This window comes from Artemia sp. Qi Xiang Cuo, chromosome 13 (genome assembly GCF_049724085.1).
Source record: "Artemia sp. Qi Xiang Cuo chromosome 13, ASM4972408v1, whole genome shotgun sequence".
NCBI lineage: Eukaryota > Metazoa > Arthropoda > Branchiopoda > Anostraca > Artemiidae > Artemia > Artemia sp. Qi Xiang Cuo.
This window is the reverse complement of record NC_142806.1, coordinates 58,820,941-58,845,552: the sequence shown is the minus strand read 5'-3', so window position 1 is coordinate 58,845,552 and position 24,612 is coordinate 58,820,941. Positions and strand designations below refer to the sequence as shown.

General features: G+C 36.0%; 1 protein-coding gene across 3 annotated transcripts in view; it reads left to right on the top strand.

Annotated features, from left to right (window-relative positions):
• The window catches only part of LOC148945476 (cardioacceleratory peptide receptor-like), a 593,562-nt gene that overhangs the window by 209,942 nt on the left and 359,008 nt on the right, over nt 1-24,612 (top strand). For 2 of the 3 annotated variants that reach the window (XM_089098593.1, XM_089098594.1), the window contains exon 8: nt 3,400-3,580. In XM_089098593.1, the coding sequence (XP_088954719.1) occupies nt 3,400-3,580 (181 nt within the window). Of the gene's footprint in view, nt 1-3,399; nt 3,591-24,612 lie in introns of all 3 variants that reach the window. The other variant, XM_089098595.1, reaches the window with a different exon arrangement.

Below are 24,612 nucleotides of genomic sequence, written 5' to 3'. Positions count from 1 at the left end.
TACTTTTTGATAATACGGCGAGTACAAAGTTACAACGGAAGATACAACACAAATTGCAATATCGATAATAGCCTTTCCTTAATTTAGATAGGTCATTCTTCCTAAGCAAAATGTAAATACCTGAAAGGTAGAAAATAGCAATTTGACAGAAAACAGAATACAGCGACACTAAAGCTTTGCGATTGTATTTCGACCGGTTTGCAACAATCCTGGAATACCCGCATCTAATCTTGGTACATGCGTCCCTAACAGATGACTGACAAAAACAAAACATCTTATTACACCAAAGTATAATCACCTACGGAACAAGTACTGACAAAACCTATCCTTTCCACACAAAAAAGTGACCCTTTGTCCGTGTCTCCGGAGACGATTCCATACCTATGCGAACCTGGCAACTAAATACCGTAGTTACACAATTCAATACAACTTTCCCGGTCACTCGTCGCCTGAATCACGCTCTAGCATAATTTATTGGCTCGTAGCAAAGTACTTTGGCTCGGAGCGATTAAGTAGTACAGCACTTTGTGTCTAGAGGCACTGAGGTACGCGGGGTCACTTTTGAAGAGTTTTGTCACTATTTGTTCCGTAGGTGATTATACTTTGTATTACACAGAGTAATACCAAGCCAACGTAGGCTATCCACTGAACGTATAGAATAATAATTACAATTAAAAGGAGAATTCGTAGCATTACCGTTGAAACAAAGATACTTGCACTTTTCAACATTTAAATTAAGTCCAATATCTAAAAAACCTTTTCTCACATTATTAACCACTTTAGTCAAAGAAAATTTGCTCCCACTAATAAGTAGGATGTCATCCACGTAAGCAATATACGAAACATATGAAAAATAAAGAAAGCAAGTATCAGCTATCTTAGAGAGCACTCTAGCAATACAAAGCTTAAAAACATAAGGGGATAACACGCCTCCTTGGCGTACTCCGCATCGAACACGAACATTCTCTTGGACATTAACCCCGTTCATGGACATTAACCCCGTTACCATTCGTTAATCAGTGTCGGATGGCAATTTTTTTCACTAGGCAGTATTTTCCAAAACACTTTTTTTAACCTTTAGTTAATATGGGCTGTGGTTCGCATTTTACTAGGTTGCAGCTACCGCTGCAACAGTGATATCAAACAGTCGAGAAGTTTGCTAAATGTAAGATCTGATCAAACCGATTTCATAGCCACCAGGATAAATGACGGGCGACAGTATGCATTGGAATTGTATAATCTAGGCTACATATTTGCACATTAGGGGGGTGGGGTAAGGTTAGGTTGAATTAGGTTTTTGACCACTTTCTGAGGTTTATTTTACCCCCCCCCTTAATGTACAAATATTTAGCTCAAATTATATTATAATATAAACTAAAGTATTATATTTTCATCATGTTATGGCATCTTTCATTATGATTAACCTAACAACCCTTCTTGAGTGTGTTTGGTATAATACATAAGTACCAGTAATTTTTCCTTCAAGAGGGCATAGACTAATGCTACCAATTTTTCTGTGTTTTTTTTTTAAGTCAATCGCTGAGGGTGGAATTTATAGGAAGGACCTCCAGACCCAAGTTTGCCCCCTCCCCCCAGACCTCATTTTACCCCCCAGCTGAAATTTAGTTTCTGCAAAAAATCTTGTCAAAACTAAGATAAGCCTTCATAATTCAAGCATCCAGAGAAACAGGTCAGTTTTCTTAGTATGTCTTTGCCTCTATGGTAATATATGTCTTATTTTTCCATTTTCACTATCATTTTCACTTGATTTGGGAAAATTGGATCCAACTTTGCCCCCCCCCCCCCAGGATTTTGACAAAATTACGCCACTCACGTAGATATAATCAATATCTTTTATATAAGCTATTGAAAATCTGTCTAGATACATGCGATACCAATACGCCAAACAACAATACGCTCACACCGATACGCGTGATATAAATACGCCCGATATCGATACAGTGTGCAACCCTTTCTCCAGGGACTATGGAGGATCGTATTATCACCAAAACCAAATATATTTGACCTTTGAACTATGCTGAACTAAATGACGATCTCAAAATTGTGAATGGATGACTTTGGGGGAAGGGGACCTTCAGGGAAGGGGGCTAGTTGCCCTCCAATCTTTTTGGTCACACAAAAAAGACACTAGTAAATTTAATTTCCGTTCGAATGAGCTATTATACATCTCTCTATTATGTTCTGGTCACCCCCTAGCCCTGCTAGAAAAAAGAAAAAACGAAAAAAAAACGGGATACACATCAGTGCTACGACAAGGAAAAAGTGATTTTCTTTGTTGTTCAAGGAGGTGGACTGTAATTTCTCTGTACTAAGTTTTCGACCATGGTGATTCCAATGGTACACTTTTCATTTTGATCTGACGCCATTTTCGAGGGGTTTCAGTTTTTTTTTCGAAATCACCATAAATTTCTTCTCACAATAAAATTTTACTTTTAAGACGAACCAAAATAATAGTCACCATTCGTCAATCAGTGTCAGAGGCAATTTGTTTGCACTACGCAGTTTTTTCCTAAACATTATTTTTGACTTTTGATTCTGACCGTGTTAACGAGTTTATAGTAAATTCTCCCAACGGACTAGTGAGACTTACTAAGGGGATTGGGAGGGAAGTATAAGGGAAGGGTCCCTTTTAATTCCCCAGTTAAGGGTTTTGGAACATAATTATTAGAATGGTACCGTTTTATACTTTGAAGCTTTTCAACTTAAGAAGTGGCACCAAAGGTGCCGTTTTTTGTGCTATTTGGAACGAATGGCAAAACTGATTTAAAGCACGTAGATATGAGCAATAGCTTTCAAATCAGACATTAAACATCTCTCTAAGAAGTTCTTTGGGCTCCTCTCTCCAGTGGCGGATCCAGGACTTTTTTAGGGGGGGCGCAAAATAAATTGATGTGACAAACATGCGTTAGGAGCAAGATTAATTAACGCAAACTTGCGTTAATTAAGTAAATTACACTACTTTAGACTATTTTAGGGGGTGCGCGCCCCCCTCGCCCCTCCCCTAGATCCGCCACTGCCTCTCTCCACATGTGCCATGGAATCCAACCTACGCCCTACATTCGCATGTCAGTTTGTAATAGTTTATGTAGTATCTTGCAAGCACAAACTTAATTATGCATGCAAGAGCTCTAAATTTAATAAAGTCTATATTAAATCAACCAAGATAATCACATTTCAACTTGGTTTCTGTTTTTGCTTAAAGGTGTAGTTTAAACCCTTCAGAGCATTCAAGCATATCGCCATTAACTTTACTATTTATCATAATGATTAAGGTTATTTATATCCATAGATTGATCTGTCCACGCCCCAAACTGCTCAGTACACTGGTATTCTAACCATAGTATTTAAGTTCATAAAATATTATTTCTATTATTTCAGTTTTTGTCCTCTGTTGGAGCCCATACATAATATTTGATTTGTTACAAGTCTACGGGCATTTACCCAATACACAGACGATGATAGCCGTTGCCACTTTCATACAAAGTTTAGCGCCGTTGAATTCAGCAACAAACCCACTGGTTTACTGCTTATTTTCGACAAGATTGTGCAGGAATCTCAGGCAAGTAGAGGTCCGTATAGCCGCTTTGATAACTTGGTTATGGCCTATTGCTTTAAGCGCTGCTAACTTGTTGCACCTGAAAAATCAAACCCGACACAACGTTTTGAAATTTTGATTTAGGAAGGTTTCATATTACCAGGGTTTGGCAATTACAAACGGGAGGGGATGTGGTCCAGGCCAGCCACACTAACATTGATATATGTTTCTCCATTGTTTTTATAGTTTTCATATAATTTATCTGTTTTTTTTTTATCTTTTCACGGAGTTACCACTCTCCTTGAAATAAATTCTTGTATATATTCGGGTCCAGGGGTGGATCCAGTATTTTTTTAGGGGGGAGGGGAGCAAAATAGGTTGATCCGATAAACTTGCGTTAGGGGCAAGTTTAATTAACGCAATCTTGCGTTAATTAAGTAAATTACACTACTTTAGACTACGTTAGGGGGCGCACCCCCCTCGCCCCCTGGATCTGCCACTGTTCATGTCAAGAGGTTTTGTGTCAAGAGGAATACTTAAAGAAAGGGGCAAGGGACAGTGAAGTTGCGTGAAATCACTTGCTGCTGAAATCATCTCCCTTTAAGGTTATTACGGTACCAGTGGAGGGAGATTATCACCTCATACCCCGCCCCCAAATAATTTGCTTTGTAAATGATTCTTGGCATTGATGATTTCCAGTTTAACAAAAATACTTAAAAGTATTCCTTGATGGAATCTTTTGATTTGTTTGTACGCGTGCATCTTTCAATATCCTTTGTACGAGTTGTTTAGATTTCGGAGATTCATTTTGTACTTGTAGATTTAGACCCTGGACTTAACATATTTTAGATCACAAAGATCATCTCGTTTATTTTAGGGTGTTAAAAACTATTTGCCACGGTATCCATTTTATATATGGTTTCCAAGTTTAACCCCAAACGAGTTTCGAACGTTTAAGTCAGAAAACGCAAATTAACACATCTTGTGTTTCGTAAAAAAAAAGCATGTCTCGTTTTTAAGAAAGCACTCTAGGCATCAAGTTCTAAAGGTGGGAGAAAAGACTAGTTTATGTTCAGTTTTTAAGTTTATTTTGAAATTTTTTCCATCTTGAAAAAACCCTAATTTCAAAAGTAAAGCAATTCTTCCTCTTAAAAAAAGTACGATAAATAATCAATTCAAATTGAAACGAACAGAGATTACCAGAAACAGAAGTAGGACTAATGCCCCTAAGTATTCTGAAGGCCAGAGCGCTACTTACGCTCTACTGGAATAAATTAAAAACTGGAATACTGGAATAAATTAAAGTTCTTCTAATGGAAGTAAAGAGCAAAGAAGAAATTTAAAACGAACAAAGATTATTGTTTAGCAGTTTATGCAACATATATCTGTAGTATTGGTTCAAATAAACTGACTCGTAGTAGCCTATTTCACTAAATTTGTACAATTTTTGAAAAACTAGCACTTAACTGAAAACATAAAGTCAACGTAACAAAAACATAGTTAGGAGTAGAACAGCTCTTAAGTACTCCGAAGAAGATAAAATACTAATTTAAAAGGATCTCGAAGGCCTTTAACCGGTCATAAAAGCAGTAAATTTTAGTATAAATTTTTTCCTGCCCTTTTTTCTCCTTCATTTCCCAGAAAATAATTTGCACTTTACTGAAAACCTATAAGTAAATTTCGCCTATTCATTGTTTTTCCGTGTTCCTTTGGTCTATTTAGTATCTTCTTCATGTTCTGATATTTTGTGCTCTATTTTAAAATTTAGATAGTAGAATATTCTGTATGGGTTCATTCACTGAATAAAATCATTCATACATATAATTTTAATTCTCTCAAAACCTCCAGTAAGATTAATTTTGTTGTTCATCAACCCCCGATTTCTTGCTGTTAAATTGAATATATCGATAATTGTAAATCTATTGGTAGTGCCCAGCCTTTTTAAGTGTTTCTGCTTAAGAAATTAAATGTTGGATAGTAATTAAAATTTTGGACAAAATTAAAATATTTAGTCAAGATTTTCGATAAAAATTGGTTTGTTGAATAAGTTCTTAGTAATATATCTGATACATAGTTTCAGGTGGACGAGAGGGGTATTATTTTGAAATTTCGGGTGGACGAGAGGGGTTCATAAGGATAATAATTGTCTATGGTTTTTGATCTTATGCGTCACTGAAGCCATCGCGACCTCTATAATAGGGTTCTCTTATGTCTAAATGCATTGCATACATATATTTAAATACATCAAAACATTGTAGCCTATGTAAATAGGAGAAAAAATGATATTATTTAAAATTGCTGAAAACAAAGCTTCTGGTAGAACTTGCCATACCCCGGGAAATTTCCTGGCCTAGGCTTATGATGCTTCGCTTTCTCTTTTCCACCTTTGTGTCTGTAGGCATGTAAATGTAATATTTTATGCTGCACAGAAAAGATTGTCGCAATGGGAGGGGCAGTATTACCCCTCTCCCCATCCCCTGCCATCAATAATAATAATCCCTGGGATCAAGAGGATTAGAAATCAATTTCTACCTCCGCTCCTTCCCAAAAGCTATTTCTGTGTTTTTCTGAAGGTTCAATTACAAAAAGGGTATTTGACATAATAATGCATTCTTTGAGGTGTATGCCCCCCTCCCATCCACAAAATGATCCACCGCTCCTCCTTCCTAATAGCTGATGCTCACTTACACATCAGTGTATATCATTTTATGGAATATTGATCAGATCAGTTTAGTTAAATAAAGATTTAGAATAGTACCCCTTTAGTATTTACGAAAACCTCTTTAGAAGTTTAAAATAAAAACTCCTCTGGTCTTCAGTTTTTTAAATTATGAACAAGCATGTGATTCAGCCGTACTAACGTTTTAAGAGAAGAACAGTGCGGTTTTAGAAAAGGTAGAGGATGCGTCGACCAAATTTTCACTCTTAGGTTAATAATTGAGAAGTGCCTCAGTTGTCAAACACCTTTGGTCCTTAGTTTTATAGATTATGAGCAAGCGTTCGATTCTGTTGATAGAAAAGCTTTAGCAAAGGTTTTATCCTTGTATGGCATACCAGACAAATACATTAAAGTGACTAGTGCTATGTACGAGAATAACACTGCTGCGGTTAAGGTAGGAAATGAGATTAGCAGCTGGTTTTGCATTAAATCAGGAGTTAAGAGGGTTGTGTTCTATCTCCCTTTTTATGGACTATTTTGATGGATTTTGAGGAGCACAGGAAAGGCAATGGGAGACCACGGAATCCAATGGAGATGAAAAAGTCTCCTGGAATTAGATTATGCTGATGATTTAAGCATCCTAGAGGAAAGTGTGAGCAAAATGAATGACCTTTAGGGGATTTGCGAATTCAGGGTGCTAGAATAGGTTTGAAAATTTATGTTAAGAAGACTAAGTCACTAAGGCTAGGAATAAGTGAAGATGAAAACGTGAAGTTGGGTAATGAAAACATTGATCAAGTTTGCAGCTTCGCTTACATTGGTAGTATTATTAGTAAAGATGGTGGAAGCAGTGAAGATGTTAAAAGCAGAATAGCAAAGGCTCAGAGCGTTTTTCACAATTAAAAAATACACAGTTTTCACAGTTTGGAAGAAAAGGAAGATAAGTCTGCAAACCAAGATTAGAATATTAGAAGCTACAGTGATGACAGTAGTCAAATATGGCTCTGAAGCATGGGTGCTTATGAAGATTTGCTAGATATTTTCCAGAGAAATTGCTTAAGGATTGTTCTGGGTACCCGGCTGACTGACCCTATTTCAAACAATAGGCTGTACGAAAATGTTGTTCAATACCGCCCTCTAGAGCTATAATGAAGGAAAGGTTTAGATGGCTAGGGCACGTTGTGCGGATGAAGGATGACAGATTGCCGAAGATTGTTCTTTTCTGCCAACCGTCTAGGGCTCAACGGAAAGTAGGTTGTCCTCGTCTGGGGTGGGAGGACGTCATAAAGAAAGATTTAAAGGAAACGAGAACTTTGTGGGAGGATGTAAAAAGGGAGGCTTTGAATAGATTGGGATGGAGCAGGAGCGTGTGTAGCTGTGTTGGCCTCAGGGGGCTTGCTGCGGCAAGTTGTTAGAAGTAGTAGTAGTAGTATTTTATACAGCTGATAGAAAAGCTTTAGGAAGGTCCTATTCTTTTATCGTATACCAGATAAATACATTAAAGTGATAAGTTCTGTGTACGAGAACAACATTTCTGCGGTTAAGGTAGAAAATGAAGTTAATAGCTAGTTTTGTATCGAATCAGGAGTTAAGAACCCGACACACGCAGCTTTTTTCGGGCACCGATTTCAGCGGCTCATTGGGCAAACGATATCAATACAAAAACAATGCCTTTTGCGCAAGATTCTCAAAACTAAATATTATGGACACCTTTAGCCAACTGTAGGTTATCAAAAGTTGCATGATTGATCTCAACTTATTATTTAGCTGTATTATTATTATTAAATTCTTTTATTATTAAGATTTTTAATATTTAAAATTTTATTTCATTAAAATAATTTTAATTGAATTTTAGATTCTTTCATTGTTGATTTAGATTCTTTCATTGTTTAATTATTACTATTATTATTTGTTTTTTTTTTTAATTTTCCACCTGAAGAAAAGGAAACGATTGAGGATTTCTTTTATTGATAATCCCGGTGAAATTCTGGCCGTTTTTGTACATCGGCTCCAAAAGCTAGAAGATTTTACAAACTCAAATCAGTGCCACTGATTTGGTAAATCGACACCCGAAAAAGTTACGTACGTCCAGTCTTTTAAGTAGTATTGCGTTCTGTGCTCATTTATACGAAATTTTGATGGACTTTGTCCTAAGGAACACGTCAAAGGCTATGGAAGGGCGTGGAAACAAATAGGGAAGTAAAACTCTCCAAGATTAAATTGTGCTGATGATTTGAGTGTCCTAGACGAAAATGTTAGCAAAATGAATGATTTTTTGAAGGTTATAAGAGCTCAGCGTGCATGAGTAGGCTTAGAAATTAATGTTAAGAATACCAAATCGCTTAGACTGGGAATAAATGAAGGTCAAGAGGTGACGCTGGGTAACGAGAAGATTGATTAAGTTAATAGCTTCACTTACCTTGGTAGTATTATCAGTAAAGTTGGTCGATGCAGTTAATATTTTGTAAGTAGAATCACCAAAGTCTAGGACGATTTTTCACAATTTAAAAGAGGGTTTAAAGAAGGTAGCTTTAAATAGACAAATAGACTTGGATGGAGGAAGAACGTGAACAGTTATTTTGGCTTTAGGCTGCTTGGTTCAACAGTGAGTTGTTAGCAGTAGGGATACTTTAAAATACACGTCAGGAACGTTTTTCTGCAATAAGAAGGAATGTATCTCGGCGCGGCACTCATATCCAGACTTAATTCTAATGAAGGGAGATAAGAGCTGAATTTTAAAGGGAGATAAGAAGCTGAATGAAGCTGAATAAATGAAGGGAGATAAGAGCTGAATGAGGAGGGGGTGGAGAACCCACCACCTCCTCATTCCTCTTTCTATATTTATTTGAAGGCTCATGGGCAGTTAGGCACTTTCGGTGTTGAAATGCACTGTTTTAGGTATCTGCCACTCTCTGCCTACAAAACGAACCACCACCCCTGCTCTATAATAGCTGATGGGCAATTATACATCAATAGACATAATCTCAAAAAAATTTGCACTTTAGTGGCTTTTTCACAAAAAGCCAGAACATAGTTTGCACTTTACTGAAAAAAATAGAAATGAAAGTGCATTGTCAGTTTAGTATACATATGCTGATATTTATTCCTTAAATCTTAACTAAGTTTTGATTCATTAAAGTTATAAAAATAAAAACATTGAACAATAATTTTTATCAATAAAGTGCAAATTATGTTCTGGCTTTTAGAAAGCATAGGGTTTTTGAGCCATACTCATGTTAATTTCTGGTCGTTTTGAGTTTGAATCGGTTATTTATTGTAGTTTCTTTTCGTTTTGGGTTTCATTTATACATTGATGCTTATTTATGGTAGTTCTATGCTTGGTAGATTGTTTGATTCAATTTTGCTCAATTTTGGTTTTATGGAGTTCTTTACTTTTTTTGAAAAACTTATTTTGTGGAAAGTTTTTTTTTTTATTTAATTTCTGTTCATTTTATATTGACATAGTCTTTTTCAGGGAAAAATAAAACAATAGTTTGAATCTTTTCAGTTTTTCTTTAGGAATGTATTATTTGGCCTTCTTTTCTGTATGCTGGGGAAACTTTTAACAATTTTTAACAACATACACTCTTTTGAAAATTTTGAAACAAACAGTAGTGTTTAATTTAGTCATATATATCCTCTAGTTGACCTGATAAATAAAACTCAATACCATTCCCAAAAAATTATATCTATTTTCTTTGACAGCCTGAATACACTTACACTCTTTTGATTGAGTTAAATTTTAAGAGCAGAAGTAGTAATAGAAGCAGCCCAGAAATTTGAACTTAATACCCTAAGTCGTTCTTGGTATATTGCTTAGATGTCTTATTGGCAACCGGCTTGGATCTTTTGCGTTTTGATTTAATTTTAAAGCAAAATTGAGTTTTTAAGCAAAATGGGCAAATTACGTAACTGTGGGGACTTGACCTATCCAATAACCCTTAAGATGTAGCTACTAGACTGTTCAGCTATTCTGAACAAAATGGCTGTCTTAAAATTTTAATTGGAAGTTCTTGGATAATTATGAGCTAAAGAGATTACGAGCTTAATAACTTCAATTCAAAATCAAATCCGTTGATTTTGAATTGAAGTTATCAGTAGGGATGACCTATCGACTCCCGTACGAACACATGTGCTAGTATCTACAATTGAGTCTAACGCCAAGCTTGCATAATTTATTCAAGGATTATTGATGCACGAAGGGGGATATATTTCTGAGAAATTGATTTGCATAAACGAGGGGAATTATTGATTCACGAAAGGGGAATTGATTTGCATAATCGAGGGGAATTATTGATTCAAGAAAGGGGAATTAATTTGTTGTTTCTAAGGGGAATTATTGATCCACGAAAGGGGAATTTATTTGTTGTTTCTAAGGGGAATTATTGATCCATGAAAGGGGAATTGATTTGCATAATCGGGGGGAATTATTGATCCACGAAAGAGGAATTTATTTGTGGTTTCTACGGGGAATGTATTGATACACGAAAGGGGACTTTATTTCAGTATTCTAAGGTTAATTATTAATCAACGAAAAGGGAATTCAATCTATGTATTTATTGATAGATACTGATCAATAAGTATAAAAATAAACTAAATCACTCTTTTCATATAACATTTGCTTTATTATCAAGGGATATGAATTCTATTTTGCAGTATGGCTTCTCTGGTCTTTAGACGTAGTGCTAAATTGTTTAATATTCTATCGAAGCCATCGGAATTAGAAATGACATCACTTGTTTCCTGGGAATTATACGGGACTCTAAAGAGATAGAAATTCTATTTTTAAATATGGCTTCTCTGATCTTTAGTGAAAGAGATAAATTTATATTCTATTTTTAAATATGGCTTCTCTGATCTTTAGGTCAGAGAGATAAATTGATATTCTATCAAAGCCTTAATAGTGTAGCTAGGAACACCTTCGAGATGAAGACAGATTGAATATATTTTACACGGGAAAGGGTTTCCTAGGAATTTCAAATGTGGCAGCGCAGGGATACCGAAACAAAGGAACACGCAGAAATTACTTTTAGGGGATTATTTGGGCGAAACCGTTTGAGACATTTTAGAAGATGATTTGGCCGAAACCATTAGAGACATTTTAGAGGATTATTTGGGGTGAAACTCTGTGGTCGTTATAATACACAAGCTCCATTTGAACAGTGTTGTGAAGTCCCCTACCCCATCCCCCTAGGGGCCCATCGCCCGGACCCCCAAAGGGGTCCCCAAAGAGTTTTAGCTTAGAGTCTTAACATAGAGCTTTTGTTAGAGTTCTAGTTTAGTTCATTTTTAGTTAAGAGTTTACAGTTTTACATTAGAGTCTTAGCTTAGATTTTTAGTTAGAGTTGAAGTTTAGTTTAGTTATAGTTAAGAATTAAGAGTTTTAGCTTAGAGTCATAGCTTAGAGTTTTAGTTAAAGTTCTAGTTTAGTTCAGTTTTAGTTAAGAGTTTAGATTTTTATCCTAGAGTCTTAGTTTAGAGTTTTTGTTAGAGTCTTAGCTTAGAGTTTTAGTTAGAGTTGAAGTTTAGTTTAGTTTTAATTTATATTTTTAGCTTAGAGTTCTAGTTTAATTTAGTTTTAGTTGAGTTTAGAGTTTTAGCTTAGAGTTTTAGTTAGAGTTGAAGTTTAGTTATAGTTAAGAGTTTAGAGTTTTAGCTTAGAGTCTTAGCTTAGAGTTTTAGTTAGAGTTGAAGTTTAGTTTAGTTATAGTTAAGAGTTGAGAGTTTTAGCCTAGAGTCTTAGCTGAGAGTTTAGTTAGAGTTGAAGTTTAGTTTAGCTATAGTTAAGAATTTGGAGTTTTAGCTTTGAGTCTTAGCTTAAAGCTTTAGTTAGAGTTGAAGTTTAGTTTAGCTATAGTTAAGAGTTTGGAGTTTTAGCTTTGAGTCTTAGCTTAAAGCTTTAGTTAGAGTTGAAGTTTAGTTTAGTTATAGTTAACAATTTATAGTTTTAGCTTAGAGTCATAGCTTAGACTTTTAGTTAAAGTTGTAGTTTAGTTAAGTTTTAGTTAAGAGTTTAGAGTTTTAGCCTAGAGTCTTAGCTTAGAGCTTTAGTTAGAGTTGAAGTTAAGTTTAGTTATAGTTAAGAGTTTAGAGTTTTTAGCTTAGAGTCTTAGCTAGAGTTTTTGTTAGAGTTCTAGTTTAGTTTAGTTTTAGTTAAGAGTTTAGAGTTTTACCTTAGAGTCATAGCTTAGAGTTTTAGTTAGAGTTGAAGATTAGTATAGTTTTAGTTTATAGTTTTACCTTATAGTATTAGCTTAGAGTTTTTTTTAGTTGAATTTCATTTTTTTTTTAGTTAAGAGTTTAGATTTTTAGCATCTAGTAATATATTATAGTTTTAGTTAGAGTTATAGTTTAGTTTAGTTTTAGTTAAGAGTTTAGAGTTTTAGCTTAGAGTCATAGATTAGAGTTTTAGTTAGAGTTTAAGTTTAGTTTAGTTATAGTTTAGAGTTTAGTTTTATCTTATAGTCTTAGATTAGAGTTATAGTTAGAGTTGAATTTTAGTTTAGTTATAGCTAAGAGTTTAGAGTTTAATCTTATAGTTTTAGCTTAGAGTTTAGTTGGAGTTGAAGTTTAGTTTAGCTATAGTTAAGAGTTTTGAGTTTTAGCTTTGAGTTCTAGTTTAGTTTAGTTTTAGTTAAGAGATTAGAGTTTTAGCTTAGAGTCTTAGCTTAGAGTTTTAGTTAGAGTTGAAGTTTAGTTTAGCTATAGTTAAGAGTTTAGAGTTTTAGCTTAGAGTCTTAGCTTAGAGTTTTAGCCTAGAGTCTTAGCTTAGAGTTTTAGTTAGAGTTGAAGTTTAGTTTAGTTATAGTTAAGAATTTAGAGTTTTAGCTTAGAGTCATAGCTTAGAGTTTTAGTTAAAGTTGTAGTTTAGTTAAGTTTTAGTTAAGACTTTAGAGTTTTAGCTTAGAGTCTTAGCTTAGAGTTTTAGTTAGAGTCTTAGCTTAGAGTTTTAGTTAGAGTTGAAGTTTAGTTTAGTTTTAATTTATATTTTTAGCTTAGAGTTCTAGTTTAGTTTAGTTTCAGTTGAGTTGAGAGTTTTAGCTTAGAGTCTTAGCTTAGAGTTTTAGTTAGAGTTGAAGTTTATTTATATTTAAGAGTTTAGAGTTTTAGCTTAGAGTCTTAGCGTAGAGTTTTAGTTAGAGTTGAAGTTTAGTTTAGTTATAGTTAAGAGTTGAGAGTTCTAGCCTAAAGTCTTAGCTTAGAGTTTAGTTAGAGTTGAATTTTAGTTTAGCTATAGTTAAGAGTTTGGAGTTTTAGCTTTGAGTCTTAGCTTAAAGCTTTAGTTAGAGTTGAAGTTTAGTTTAGTTATAGTTAACAATTTATAGTTTTAGCTTAGAGTCATAGCTTAGAGTTTTAGTTAAAGTTGTAGTTTAGTTAAGTTTTAGTTAAGAGTTTAGAGTTTGAGCCTAGAGTATTAGCTTAGAGCTTTAGTTAGAGTTGAAGTTTAGTTTAGTTATAGTTAAGAGTTTAGAGTTTTTAGCTTAGAGTCTTAGCTAGAGTTTTTGTTAGAGTTTTAGTTTAGTTTTAGTTAAGAGTTTAGAGTTTTGCCTTAGAGTCTTAGCTTGGAGTTTTAGTTAGAGTTGAAGTTTAGTTTAGTTTTACTTTATAGTTTTAGTTATAAAGTAAAACTATAAAGCTTAGAGTCTTAGCTTAGAGTTTTAGTTAGAGTTGAATTTTAGTTTAGTTATAGTTAAGAGTTTAGAGTTTTAGCCTAGAGTCTTAGCTTAGAGTTTTTGTTAGAGTTCTAGTTTAGTTTAGTTTTAGTTAAGAGTTTAGAGTTTTATCTTAGAGTCATAGCTTAGAGTTTAGTTAGAGTTGAAGTTTAGTTTAGCTATAGTTAAGAGTTTGGAGTTTTAGCTTTGAGTTCTAGTTTAGTTTAGTTTTAGTTAATACTTTAGAGTTTTAGCCTAGAGTCATAACTTAAAGTTTTAGTTAGAGATGTAGGTTAGTTTTGGTTAAGCATTTAAATCTTTAACCTAGAGTCTTATCTTAGAGATTTAGTTATAATTTTAATGTATTCTAGTCTAGGTTAAGAGTTGAGAGTTTAAGATTAGAGTCTTAGCTTAGAGTTTAGTTAAGAGTTGAAGTTTAGTTTAGTTATAGTTAAGAGTTTGGAGTTTTAGCTTTGAGTTGAAGTTTAGTTTAGTTATAGTTAAGAATTTTGAGTTTTAGCTTAGAGTCTTAGCTTAGAGTTTTAGTTAAAGTTGTAGTTTAGTTAAGTTTTAGTTTAGAGTTTAGAGTTTTAGCCTAGAGTCTTAGCTTAGAGTCTTAGCTTAGAGTTTTGTTGAAGTTCTAGTTTACTTTAGTCCTAGCTTAGAGTTTTCGTTAGAGTTGAAGTTTAGTTTAGTTATAGTTATAGTTAAGAGTTTAGAGTTTAGAGTTTTAGCTTAGGGTCTTAGCTTAGAGTTTTAGTTAGAGTTCTAGTTTATTTTACTTAAGAGTTTTAGCTTAGAGCTTTAGCCTAGAGTTGAGGAGGGGGACAATAGATATTGATGACAATACTAAACTAACATAACCATAAAATTCCACATTATTAAATAGAAATACCAAAACCATAGGTTAAATTAGGTTAGGTTAGAGGTTAGGTTTCTCCACTTTTAAGTTAGGTTAGGTTAGCTTATCATGAGCGCTCATGATAAGCTAACCTAACCTAACTTAAACGTGGAGAAAAAGCCTTAGAGTCTTAGCCTAGAGTTTTAGTTAGAGTTGAAGTTTAGTTTAGTTTACTTTTACTTTATAGTTTTAGCTTAGAGTCTTAGCTTAGAGTTTTAGTTAGAGTTGAAGTTTAGTTTAGTTATACTTAAGAGTTTAGAGTTTTAGCCTAGAGTCTTAGCTTAGAGTTTTAGTTAGAGTTCTAGTTTAGTTTAGTTTTAGTTAAGAGTATAGAGTTTTAGCCTAGAGTCTTAGCTTAGAGTTTTTCTTAGAGCTCTAGTTTAGTTTAGTTTTAAAGGAGTTTAGAGTTTTAGATTAGAGACTTAGCTTAGAGTTTTAGTTAGAGTTGAAGTTTAGTTATAGTTAAGAGTTTAGAGTCTTTAGCTTAGAGTCTTAGCTTAGAGTTTTAGTTAGAGTTGAAGTTTAGTTATAGTTAAGAGTTTTAGCCTAGAGTCTTAGCTTAGAGTTTAGTTAAGAGTTGAAGTTTAGTTTAGTTATAGTTAAGAGTTTGGAGTTTTAGCTTTGAGTTGAAGTTTAGTTTAGTTATAGTTAAGAATTTGGAGTTTTAGCTTAGAGTCATAGCTTAGAGTTTTAGTTAAATTTGTAGTTTAGTTAAGTTTTAGTTAAGAGTTTAGAATTTTAGCCTAGAGTCTAGCTTAGATTCTTAGCTTAGAGTTTTTTGTTGAAGTTCTAGTTTACTTTAGTTTTAGTTAAGAGTTTAGTGTTTTAGCTTAGAGTCTTAGCTTAGAGTTTTTGTTAGAGTTCTAGTTTAGTTTAGGTATATAAGAATTTGGAGTTTTACCTTAGAGTGGCCAGAATGGCCTTAGAATAGTTTAGAATGGCCTTTAATTTTCTTTGAAAAACTTATTTTTCGGAAAGTTTTTTTTAATTAATTTTTGTTCGTTTTGATTGCAAAAAGTTTCATGTTTTTACAAATTCCTTATTTCAAAATCAAAGTTTTTAGAAAAAATGAAATGTTCATCAAAGTATATAAACTGGTATCAAAGTAACAATATCAAAGTGAAAAAATGGGTTTGTGTCAGAACTAGAACTTTCAATTTCCAGTAAATTTCTCCTCTATGAAGTTTATACGAGCATCCCTTTCATAAGAGCCATACATGCCTTTAGGGCATAACTTAGAACGCCTTCCCCCGGGCCCTGGGGGTTGTATTGACACCGGAGTTTTTCTTATCCGACCTTTCAACTATTTTTTTTAACAAAATGTTCACTCTTGTTAAGATAAAATGTTCAACTTTCAATTTCCAATCAAATGAGCCTTTTCTGAAGTTTAAACGAGCATCCCTTTCATAAGAACCATATATGCCCCAGAGCATAACTTGCAACGCCTGCCACTGGGCCCTGGGGGGTTGTGTCGACACCTGAATTTTTGTCATCTAACTTTTTAACAGTTTTAAACTTACTGGCTATCCAAAAATTTTTGTCGGATGCATTTGGGAAAAAAGGGGCGTGGGGGAGCTAGTGGCCCTCCAATCTCTTTTGAGCCTCAAAAACTGAACTACAACTTTCAGTTTCCAATCAAATAATCCCTCTCTGAAGTTTTTACGAGCATCCCTTCCATAAGAACTATATATTCCCCCAGGCCATAACTTACAACGCCTGCCCTCGGGCCCAGGGGAGCTGTGTCGACCGCGGAGTTTTCGTTATATGGTCTTTGAACTATTCTTTAAAAACTGGCTATATCAATTTCTTATCAGATGGGTTTGACAAAAAAGACGTGCAGGCGGGGGGGGGGGGCTAGGTGCCCTCCAATCTCTTTCGACTCTTTAAAAGTGAACTAGAACTTTCAATTTTCGATCAAATGAGCCTCTTTGAAGTTTATACGAACATCCCTTCCATAAGAACCATATATGCCCCCAGGGCATAACTTAAAACGCCTGCCCCTGGTCACTGGGGGGTTTTATTGACACCGGAGTTCTTATATACGATCTTTGAACTATTTTTAACAAAATAGCTATCTCAAAATTTTTATCCGATGCCTTTGGAAAAAAGGACTTGGGGGGGGGGGCTGGCTACCCTCCAATATCTTTTGACGCTCAAAAAGTGAACTAGAACTTTCAATTTCCAATCAAATGAGCCCTCTCTGAAGTTTATATGAACATTCCTTCCATAAGAATCACATATGCCCCCAGGGCATAACTTATAACCCTTGCCCTGAAGACTGTGGGGGGATTGTCCTGCTCAAATATATAATTTCCAGAACTTTCAACTACGTTGAACAAAATGGCAATCTCAAAATCTTGATTAAATGTGTTTGAGGAAATGGTGGCCGTGGAAGAGGTGTTAGTTGCCTTCCAATCATTTTCGAGTATTAGAAAGGACACTAGCTATTTAAACTTCCAATTGAATGAGCCCTTTTCGAAATATCTACGACAACACTTTCTAGAAAACCTTATATGTCATCAGGACATAACTTACAACCCTTGCCTTGAGGGGTGTGTGTGTGGGGGGGGGGGGGGTTGTAATCCTCAAAGACATAATTTCGGAAATTTTCAACTACGTTAAACAAAATGGCTATCTAAAAAATTTGATTGGATGTGTTTAAGAAAAAGTGGACGTTTGAGGGGGGTTAGTTTCCCTCCAATCACTTTCGACTGTTAAAAAGGGCACTAGCCCTTTGAATCTCCAATCGACTGGGCCCTTTTTAAAGTTTCTACAACAAAGCTTTCTAAAAAAATCTTAAATACCCCCAGGCTATAACTTACAACACTTGCCCTGAAGGCTGTGGTGTCCTCCTAAAAAACATAATTTGTAAATGAAAATCAACCACGTAGAAGAAAATGGCTATCTCAAAATGTTGATTGGATGTGTTTGGGGAAATGGTGGGCCTGGAAGGGGTGTTAGTTGCCTTCCAATCACTTTTGACCCTTGAAAGGACACTAGAACTCTTGATTTCTAATCGAATGAGCCCCTTTTAAGTTTATATGACGACCCCTTTCATAGGAAGTGCCTCTGGGAAAAAAAAATAATTAAATAATGAAACATTGGAGCCGTATGGCCTTGACTATAGGCAACGCTATAGCGTTGCCTGTGATGTGAGCATCCCTTCCATAAGAACCATATTTGCCCCCAGGGCATAACTTACAACGCCTGTCCCCGGGCCCTGGGGGGATTTGTCGACACCAGAGATTTTTTTTATCTAACCTTTTAACTAATTTTAACAAAATGGTTATCTTAAAACTTTTATTTGAAACATTTGGAGAAAAAAGGGCGTGGAGGAGGGGGACTAGTTGGCCCCCGATTATTTTTGACTCTTAAAAAGTGAACTAGAACTTTCACTTTCCAAACAAATGATCCCTCTCTGAAGTCTACACGAGCATCTCTTCCATAAGAAACATATATGCCCCCAAGGCGTGACAACGCCTGTCCCCGGGCCCTGGAGGGTTGTGTCGACACAGGAATTTTTTTTTATCTGGTCCTTGAACTATTTTCAACAAAATGGCTATCTTAAAATTTTTATCTGATGCATTTTGAGGGAAAAGGACGTAGGTCCGATCACTTTTGACTATTGAAAATTGAACGACAACTTTCAATTTCCAACCAAATGAGCCCTCTATGAAGTTTGTAAGAGCATCCCTTCCATAACAACCATATACCCCCAGGGCATAACTTACAACGCCTACCTCCGGGCCCTGTGGGGCTGTGTCGACACCGGTGTTTTTTAATCTAAACTTTGAACTATTTCTAAATGATTATTTTCTTGCTGTTAAAGTTGATAATATGTTTATTTATAATGTTTATTTGCCTACTGACTACCATAAAGATGCGTCAGAGCGCCTTTTTGCTCTTGCCTCTGAAAAGTTATGTAGAAGTATTTCGAGTATTATCTCTAGTAATTCTGTATGTCTAATAGTTGGAGATTTTAACTGTAACCTAATTGCTCAATCTGCCCGTTCTTCTCTTGCTGGTGAAATATTTGATAATCATTTGAATGTTGTTGACAAAGATAAAAATTTCACATACATTCACAATTCCTCGTCGGCATCCAACATAGACCATGTTATCGCTTCTCCATTTTTAGTTATCTCACAATCGAAGGTTCTTTGTGATTATTTAATATCTGATCACCTGCCCGTATCGTTCTCTTTTTCACCAAATAAAACTTCTCATATACCTACCAAACACCCAAAAACACAAAATATGTCGTATGTACGTAATTAGCCGTCAATCAACACTGAATTGTGTTGGGATAGTGTTTCCATAATCCTTTCCAAGATTAATGTACCCTTTGTTCTGCTGATCAAGCACTCACTGTTACCCGCTGAGGAAAAACCTATCCTCCTTGATATTTATTGTGCAGAGATATGTCACACTTTCAAATACGCAGAATCTCGTGCTGTTCCATTGAAGCGTCGGCATCGAGGAACTGTTCCTAAGTGGCAGGAAAATCAAAGTCTCTCTCAAGCAAATGATTCAGCAAAGATTTGGCTACATTTATGGGTTGAATGCTACCGACCACGGTCCGGTCTTGTTAATTCCATCTGCATTGCAACAAAGAAAAAGTTTGCAAAGGAGCTTTAGAATCACCGTAAGCAAATCACAGAATAGACAGCACAAAAAATCAAAGATATTCCTCATTTCCTTCGGTCGTCTATCCGTCCCAGGACCCCCAAAACTTCCCTTTCCGCTGCCAATATTCCTTTATCTGATTGGTATTCTTTTTACGAGGCTGAATTTTCTCCACCAGACCCCCAACTTGAACACAAATATGTTGAAGAGCTTCACCAATTTTTGCATGCTTTCCCTGATTCTGATTACATAGTATCTGTAATGTCTGTTGCTGATGCTATTATTCGCCTTAAACCAAAGAAGTCACGAGGCATAGATGGAGTTCATGCTCTATGTGTCAAATGTGGTAGTCCTGCGCTTTTAGATCATCTCACTTTATTACTGCAAATTATTTTTACTCAAGGTTTGGTTCCGTCAACATTCTGTGTGGGAGATCTTTCTCCTATTCCGAAAAAAAGGAAAAACCTCCAGTCAATGCACATCTTTCAGACCCATAACTGTATCAACCAGCCTGTGCAAGCTTTATGAGCTACTGTTCATAAAAGAGCTAAAAGAAAAATGTTACACGCCTCCCCATCAATTTGGCTTTCAACATGGTATTGGTTGTGTGGACGCCCTTGCGGTTGTTGCTAATTCAGTGCATGGTGCTTATATAGCATGTAGTTCACTCGCCTTGGCTAGTCTTAATGTTCGCCGTGCCTTTGACTTCCTGATCCACCCCTTTATGCTCTTAAGGGCTGCTGAAAGAGGAGTGAGTCCGGCTATCATCAGATCTCAAAGGGATATGTATACCAAGCTAAGAGTAAGACTTAAAATCCCCCTTGAGAAAGATGAAATGGCAAAGCCACAAGGTAGAACTGTTCCAGTTAAGAAAGGGGCAAGGCAAGGTGGCATTGCCTCACCTTGTTATTTCAATAACTACGTGCTCGAGGCTTAAGATCAGTGTCAGATTTCCTGCGTTCTTTCTGGTCATAATATCTCCTTAGTCACTTATGCTGATGACATTTTTAACCTTAGCCGAACTCAAGACAAAATTCCTGAAACATTTCAAAAACTGCAAACCGAGTATTTAAAATCTGGTCTTGAATTCAACGCTGAAAAAAACTGAAGTTGTCCTTTTTAATTGGAATGGCCCACTTCCTGATGAAATTGTACTTGGAAATTCAAAGATCTACCCGTCCGACCAAATCGTTTATCTTAACATTCCCATTGAGAATACAATTTCTCACACTCGTCATCTTTTAACAGAACACATCAAACGCCGCATATCAGCTTTATACGCTTCCATAGTCTCTGCTAAGCTTCGTTTTAATCACCCTTATCTGTCAACCCTATACAGCACTGTTGGTCTCCCCCATATCCTCTATATTGCACCTTTCTGGAAGGTTCTTACACACGTTGATAAATTGAAAATCCGTTCAATTTTCTTCCATTTCACAAAATATTTACGGAGATATCCAATTTGGACACGCAATTCAAAGTTCATTAATATACTTCATTTAGCAGACCCTGCTATAGCTATTGTTAAGTTCATAGAAAAACATAACCAAAATATTTCAAATCACGCTTGGAAACAGCTCCTTGTACACTAGCCCCATCTATATACATTGTCATAGCTCATTTTCTTCATTTTTGTTACATTTTTTGCCTGTCTTCTTCATTATTTATGTGTTTTCTAATTGTCTTTCGTCCTAGAAAGTATAGTGCCCTTCTGTTGTGCTCCCTCATTTTTTTGGTTAAAAGATGCTTGGAACCAACTCCTTCTACACTAGTTACATTGTAATAGTTGCATAGTGATCTTTTCCTTCTTTTTATAGTGCTTTGTCATTTCCTTTTTGTAATAAGACAGGTTTTCAATAAATAATAATAATAATTATAAATGTCTATCTCAAAACTTTTATCTGATACATTTGGGGAAAAGGGGGGGGGAGGCTAGCTCCCCTCTGATAACTTTAACTTATAAAAAGTGAACTTGAACTTTGAATTTCCAATCAAATGAGCAGTCTTTGAAGTTTATACGATCATCCCTTCCATAAGAACTTTAAGTGTCCCCAGGGCATAACTTACAACGCCTGCGCCCAGGCCCTGTGGGGCTGTGTCGACACCGGAGTTTTTGTTATCTGAACTTAGAACTATCTTTAACAAATTTTTATCTCAAAATTTTTATCTGAAGCGTTTCGGGAAAAAGGGCGGGGGGGGGGGGACTATTTTAACAAAATGGATATCTCAAAAATTTTACCTGATGCAATGGCTACCTCAAATTTTCTATCAGATATATTTGTGGAAAAGGGCTTGGGTGGCTAGTTACCGTCCGATCTCCTTTGAGTCTTAAAAAGGGGACTAGAACTCTCGATTTCCAATCGAATGAGCCCCCTTTGAAGTTTATATGACAACCCATTCTATATGAAGTGCCTCTGGAAAAAAATAAATGGAATGTAGGGGGAGGCTAGCTCCCCTCCGATCACTTTTTACTCTTAAAAAGTGAATTACAACTTTCAATTTCCAATCAAATGAGCCCTCTATGAAGTTTTTACGAACATCCCTTCCATAACAACCACATATGCCCCCAGGGCATAACTTACAACGCCTACCCTCGGGCCCTGGGGGCTGTGTCAACACCGGAGATTTTGTTGTCTGAACTTAGAAGGATTTTTAACAAAATGTCCATTTCAACTTTTTTATCTGATGCATTTAGGGCGTGGAGGGGGGGGGGGGGGCTAGTTGCCCTCCAATCTCATTTGACTATTAAAAATTGAAAGAGAACTTTCAATTTACAATCAAATGAACCCTCTCCAAAGTTTATATGAGCATCCCTTCCATAGAAACCATATATGCCACAAGAGCATTACTCACAACGCCTACCTCCGGACCCTGGGGGGTTGCTTCGACACAGAAGTTTTTCTTATCTGACCTTTGAACTATTTTTAATGAAATGGCTATTTTAAAAATTTTATCGGATAGGCTTGGGGAAAAAGGGTGTGTGGGGGGGGGGGCAAGTTGCCCTCGGATATCTTTTGACTCTTAAAAAGTAAAGTAAAACTTTCAATTTCCAATCAGATGAACCCTCTCTGAAGCTTATGCGAGCATCCCTTTCATAAGAACCAGATACGCCCAGGACAACACTTACAACACCTCCCCTAGGGCCCTGGGGGGCTGTGTTGACATGGGAGTTTTTGTTATCTAATTTTTGAACGATTTTTAAAAAATTGGCTATCTCAAAATTTGTAGCAGATGGGTTTGGGGAAAAAAGGCGTGAAGGGAGGTAGTTGCCCTTAAATCTCTTGACTCTTAAAATTAAAATAGAACTTTCGATTTCCAATCAAATGAGCCCTCTATGAAGTTTATACGAGCATCCCTTTCATAAGAACCGTACATGCCTTTAGGGCATAACTTAGAACGCCTTCCCCCGGGCCCTGGAGGGTTGTATTTTCACCGGAGTTTTTCTTATCCGACCTTTGAACTATTTTTTTTTTTTTTTTAACAAAATATCTATCTCAAAATTTTCATCAGATGTGTTTGGAAAAAGAAGGCGTATGGGGGGGGGGGTAGTTGCCCTCGGATATCTTTTGACTATCAAAAACTGAACTCGAACTTTCAATTTCCAATCAAATGAGCCCTCTATGAAGTTTATACGCGTATCCTTTTCATAAGAACCATTTATGCTCCAGGGCACAACTTACAACACCTGCCCCCAAGCCCTGGGGGATTGTGTCGACACCTTAGTTTTTGTTATCTGAATTTTGAACAGTTTCTAACTTAATTGCTATCTCAAAATTTTATCGGATGCAGTCGGGAAAAAAGGGGCAGGGGGGGGGCTTGTTCCCCTCCATTCTCTTCTGATTCTCAAAAACTGAACTAGAACTTTCAATTTCCAATCAAATGAGCCCTTTCTGAAGTTTTTACGAGCATCCCTTCCATAAGAACTATATATTCCCCAAGGGCATAGCTTACAACACCTGCTCTCGGGCTTTGGGGGGCTCTGTCGACCTCGGAGTGTTCGTTATATGGTCTTGGAACTATTTAGAAAAACAGCTATCTCAAATTTCTTATCAGATGGGTTTGAGAAACCCTTCTCAAATCTGGAGGGAGGATAGGTGCCATCCAGTCTCTTTTGACTCTTAAAAAGTAAACTAGTACTTTCAAATTTCAATTAAATGAGCCCTCTTTGAAAAATATACGAGCATTACTTCCATAAGAACCATATATGCCCACAAGGCATAACTTACAACTCCTACCCCTGGGCCCTGGGGGGTTGTGTCGACACCAGAGTTTTTGTTTTATGATCTTTGAACTATTTTTAACAAAATAGCTATCTCAAAATTTTATTGGATGAATTAGGAAAAGAGGCCATGCGGGGGGGGGGGGGCTGGTTACCCTCCAATATCTTTTGACGCTTAAAAATTGAACTAGAACTTTCAATTTTCAATCAAATGAGCCCTCTCTGAAGTTTATACGAGTATTTCTTCCATAAGAACCATATATGCCAGGGCATAACTAATAACCCTTGCCCTGAAGACTGTGGGGGAAGTGTCCTGCTCAAAGATATAATTTCCAGAACTTTCAACTACTTTGAACAAAATGGCTATCTCAAAATTTTGATTGGATGTGTTTGGGGAAATGGTGGGCGTGGAAGGGGTGTTAGTTGCCTTCCAATCACTCTTGACTATTAAAAAGGACACTAGTCATTTAAATTTCCTATCGAATGATCCCTTTTTGAAGTTTCTACGACAACACTTTCTAATAAAACCTTATATGCCCCCATGACATAACTTACAATCCTTGCCCTCAGGGCTATGGGGGGTTGTCAGTAGAATGACCCCTATTGATCCCACGAGTACCACGTGGTTTATGCTTTTGTCAGTGAGAATGAAAAAGCAGGAATTTTCTCACTTGAAAAAATATGAATTTTCTCACTTTTATGGATGTTTTCTTGGACGGTTATGGGTGTTGGTCATTTTATTTGATGTTTTTCATGGATGTCAACAGCAATTCATGACTGTTTTATGGTTCGTTGACCTGCAACTACCAGAAAAAACCTGTTTGGTACGGAGGGCCCATGGAACTGCATGGATCTATTCTACTTTCACCTAATGTATAGCTACGCCTGCCCTCAGGCCCCGGGGGGCTTTCTCGACCCTGGAGTTTTCTTTATATGATCTATGAAATTTTTTTAAAAAACTGGCTATCTCTAATTCTTATCAGATGGGTTTGAGAAAAA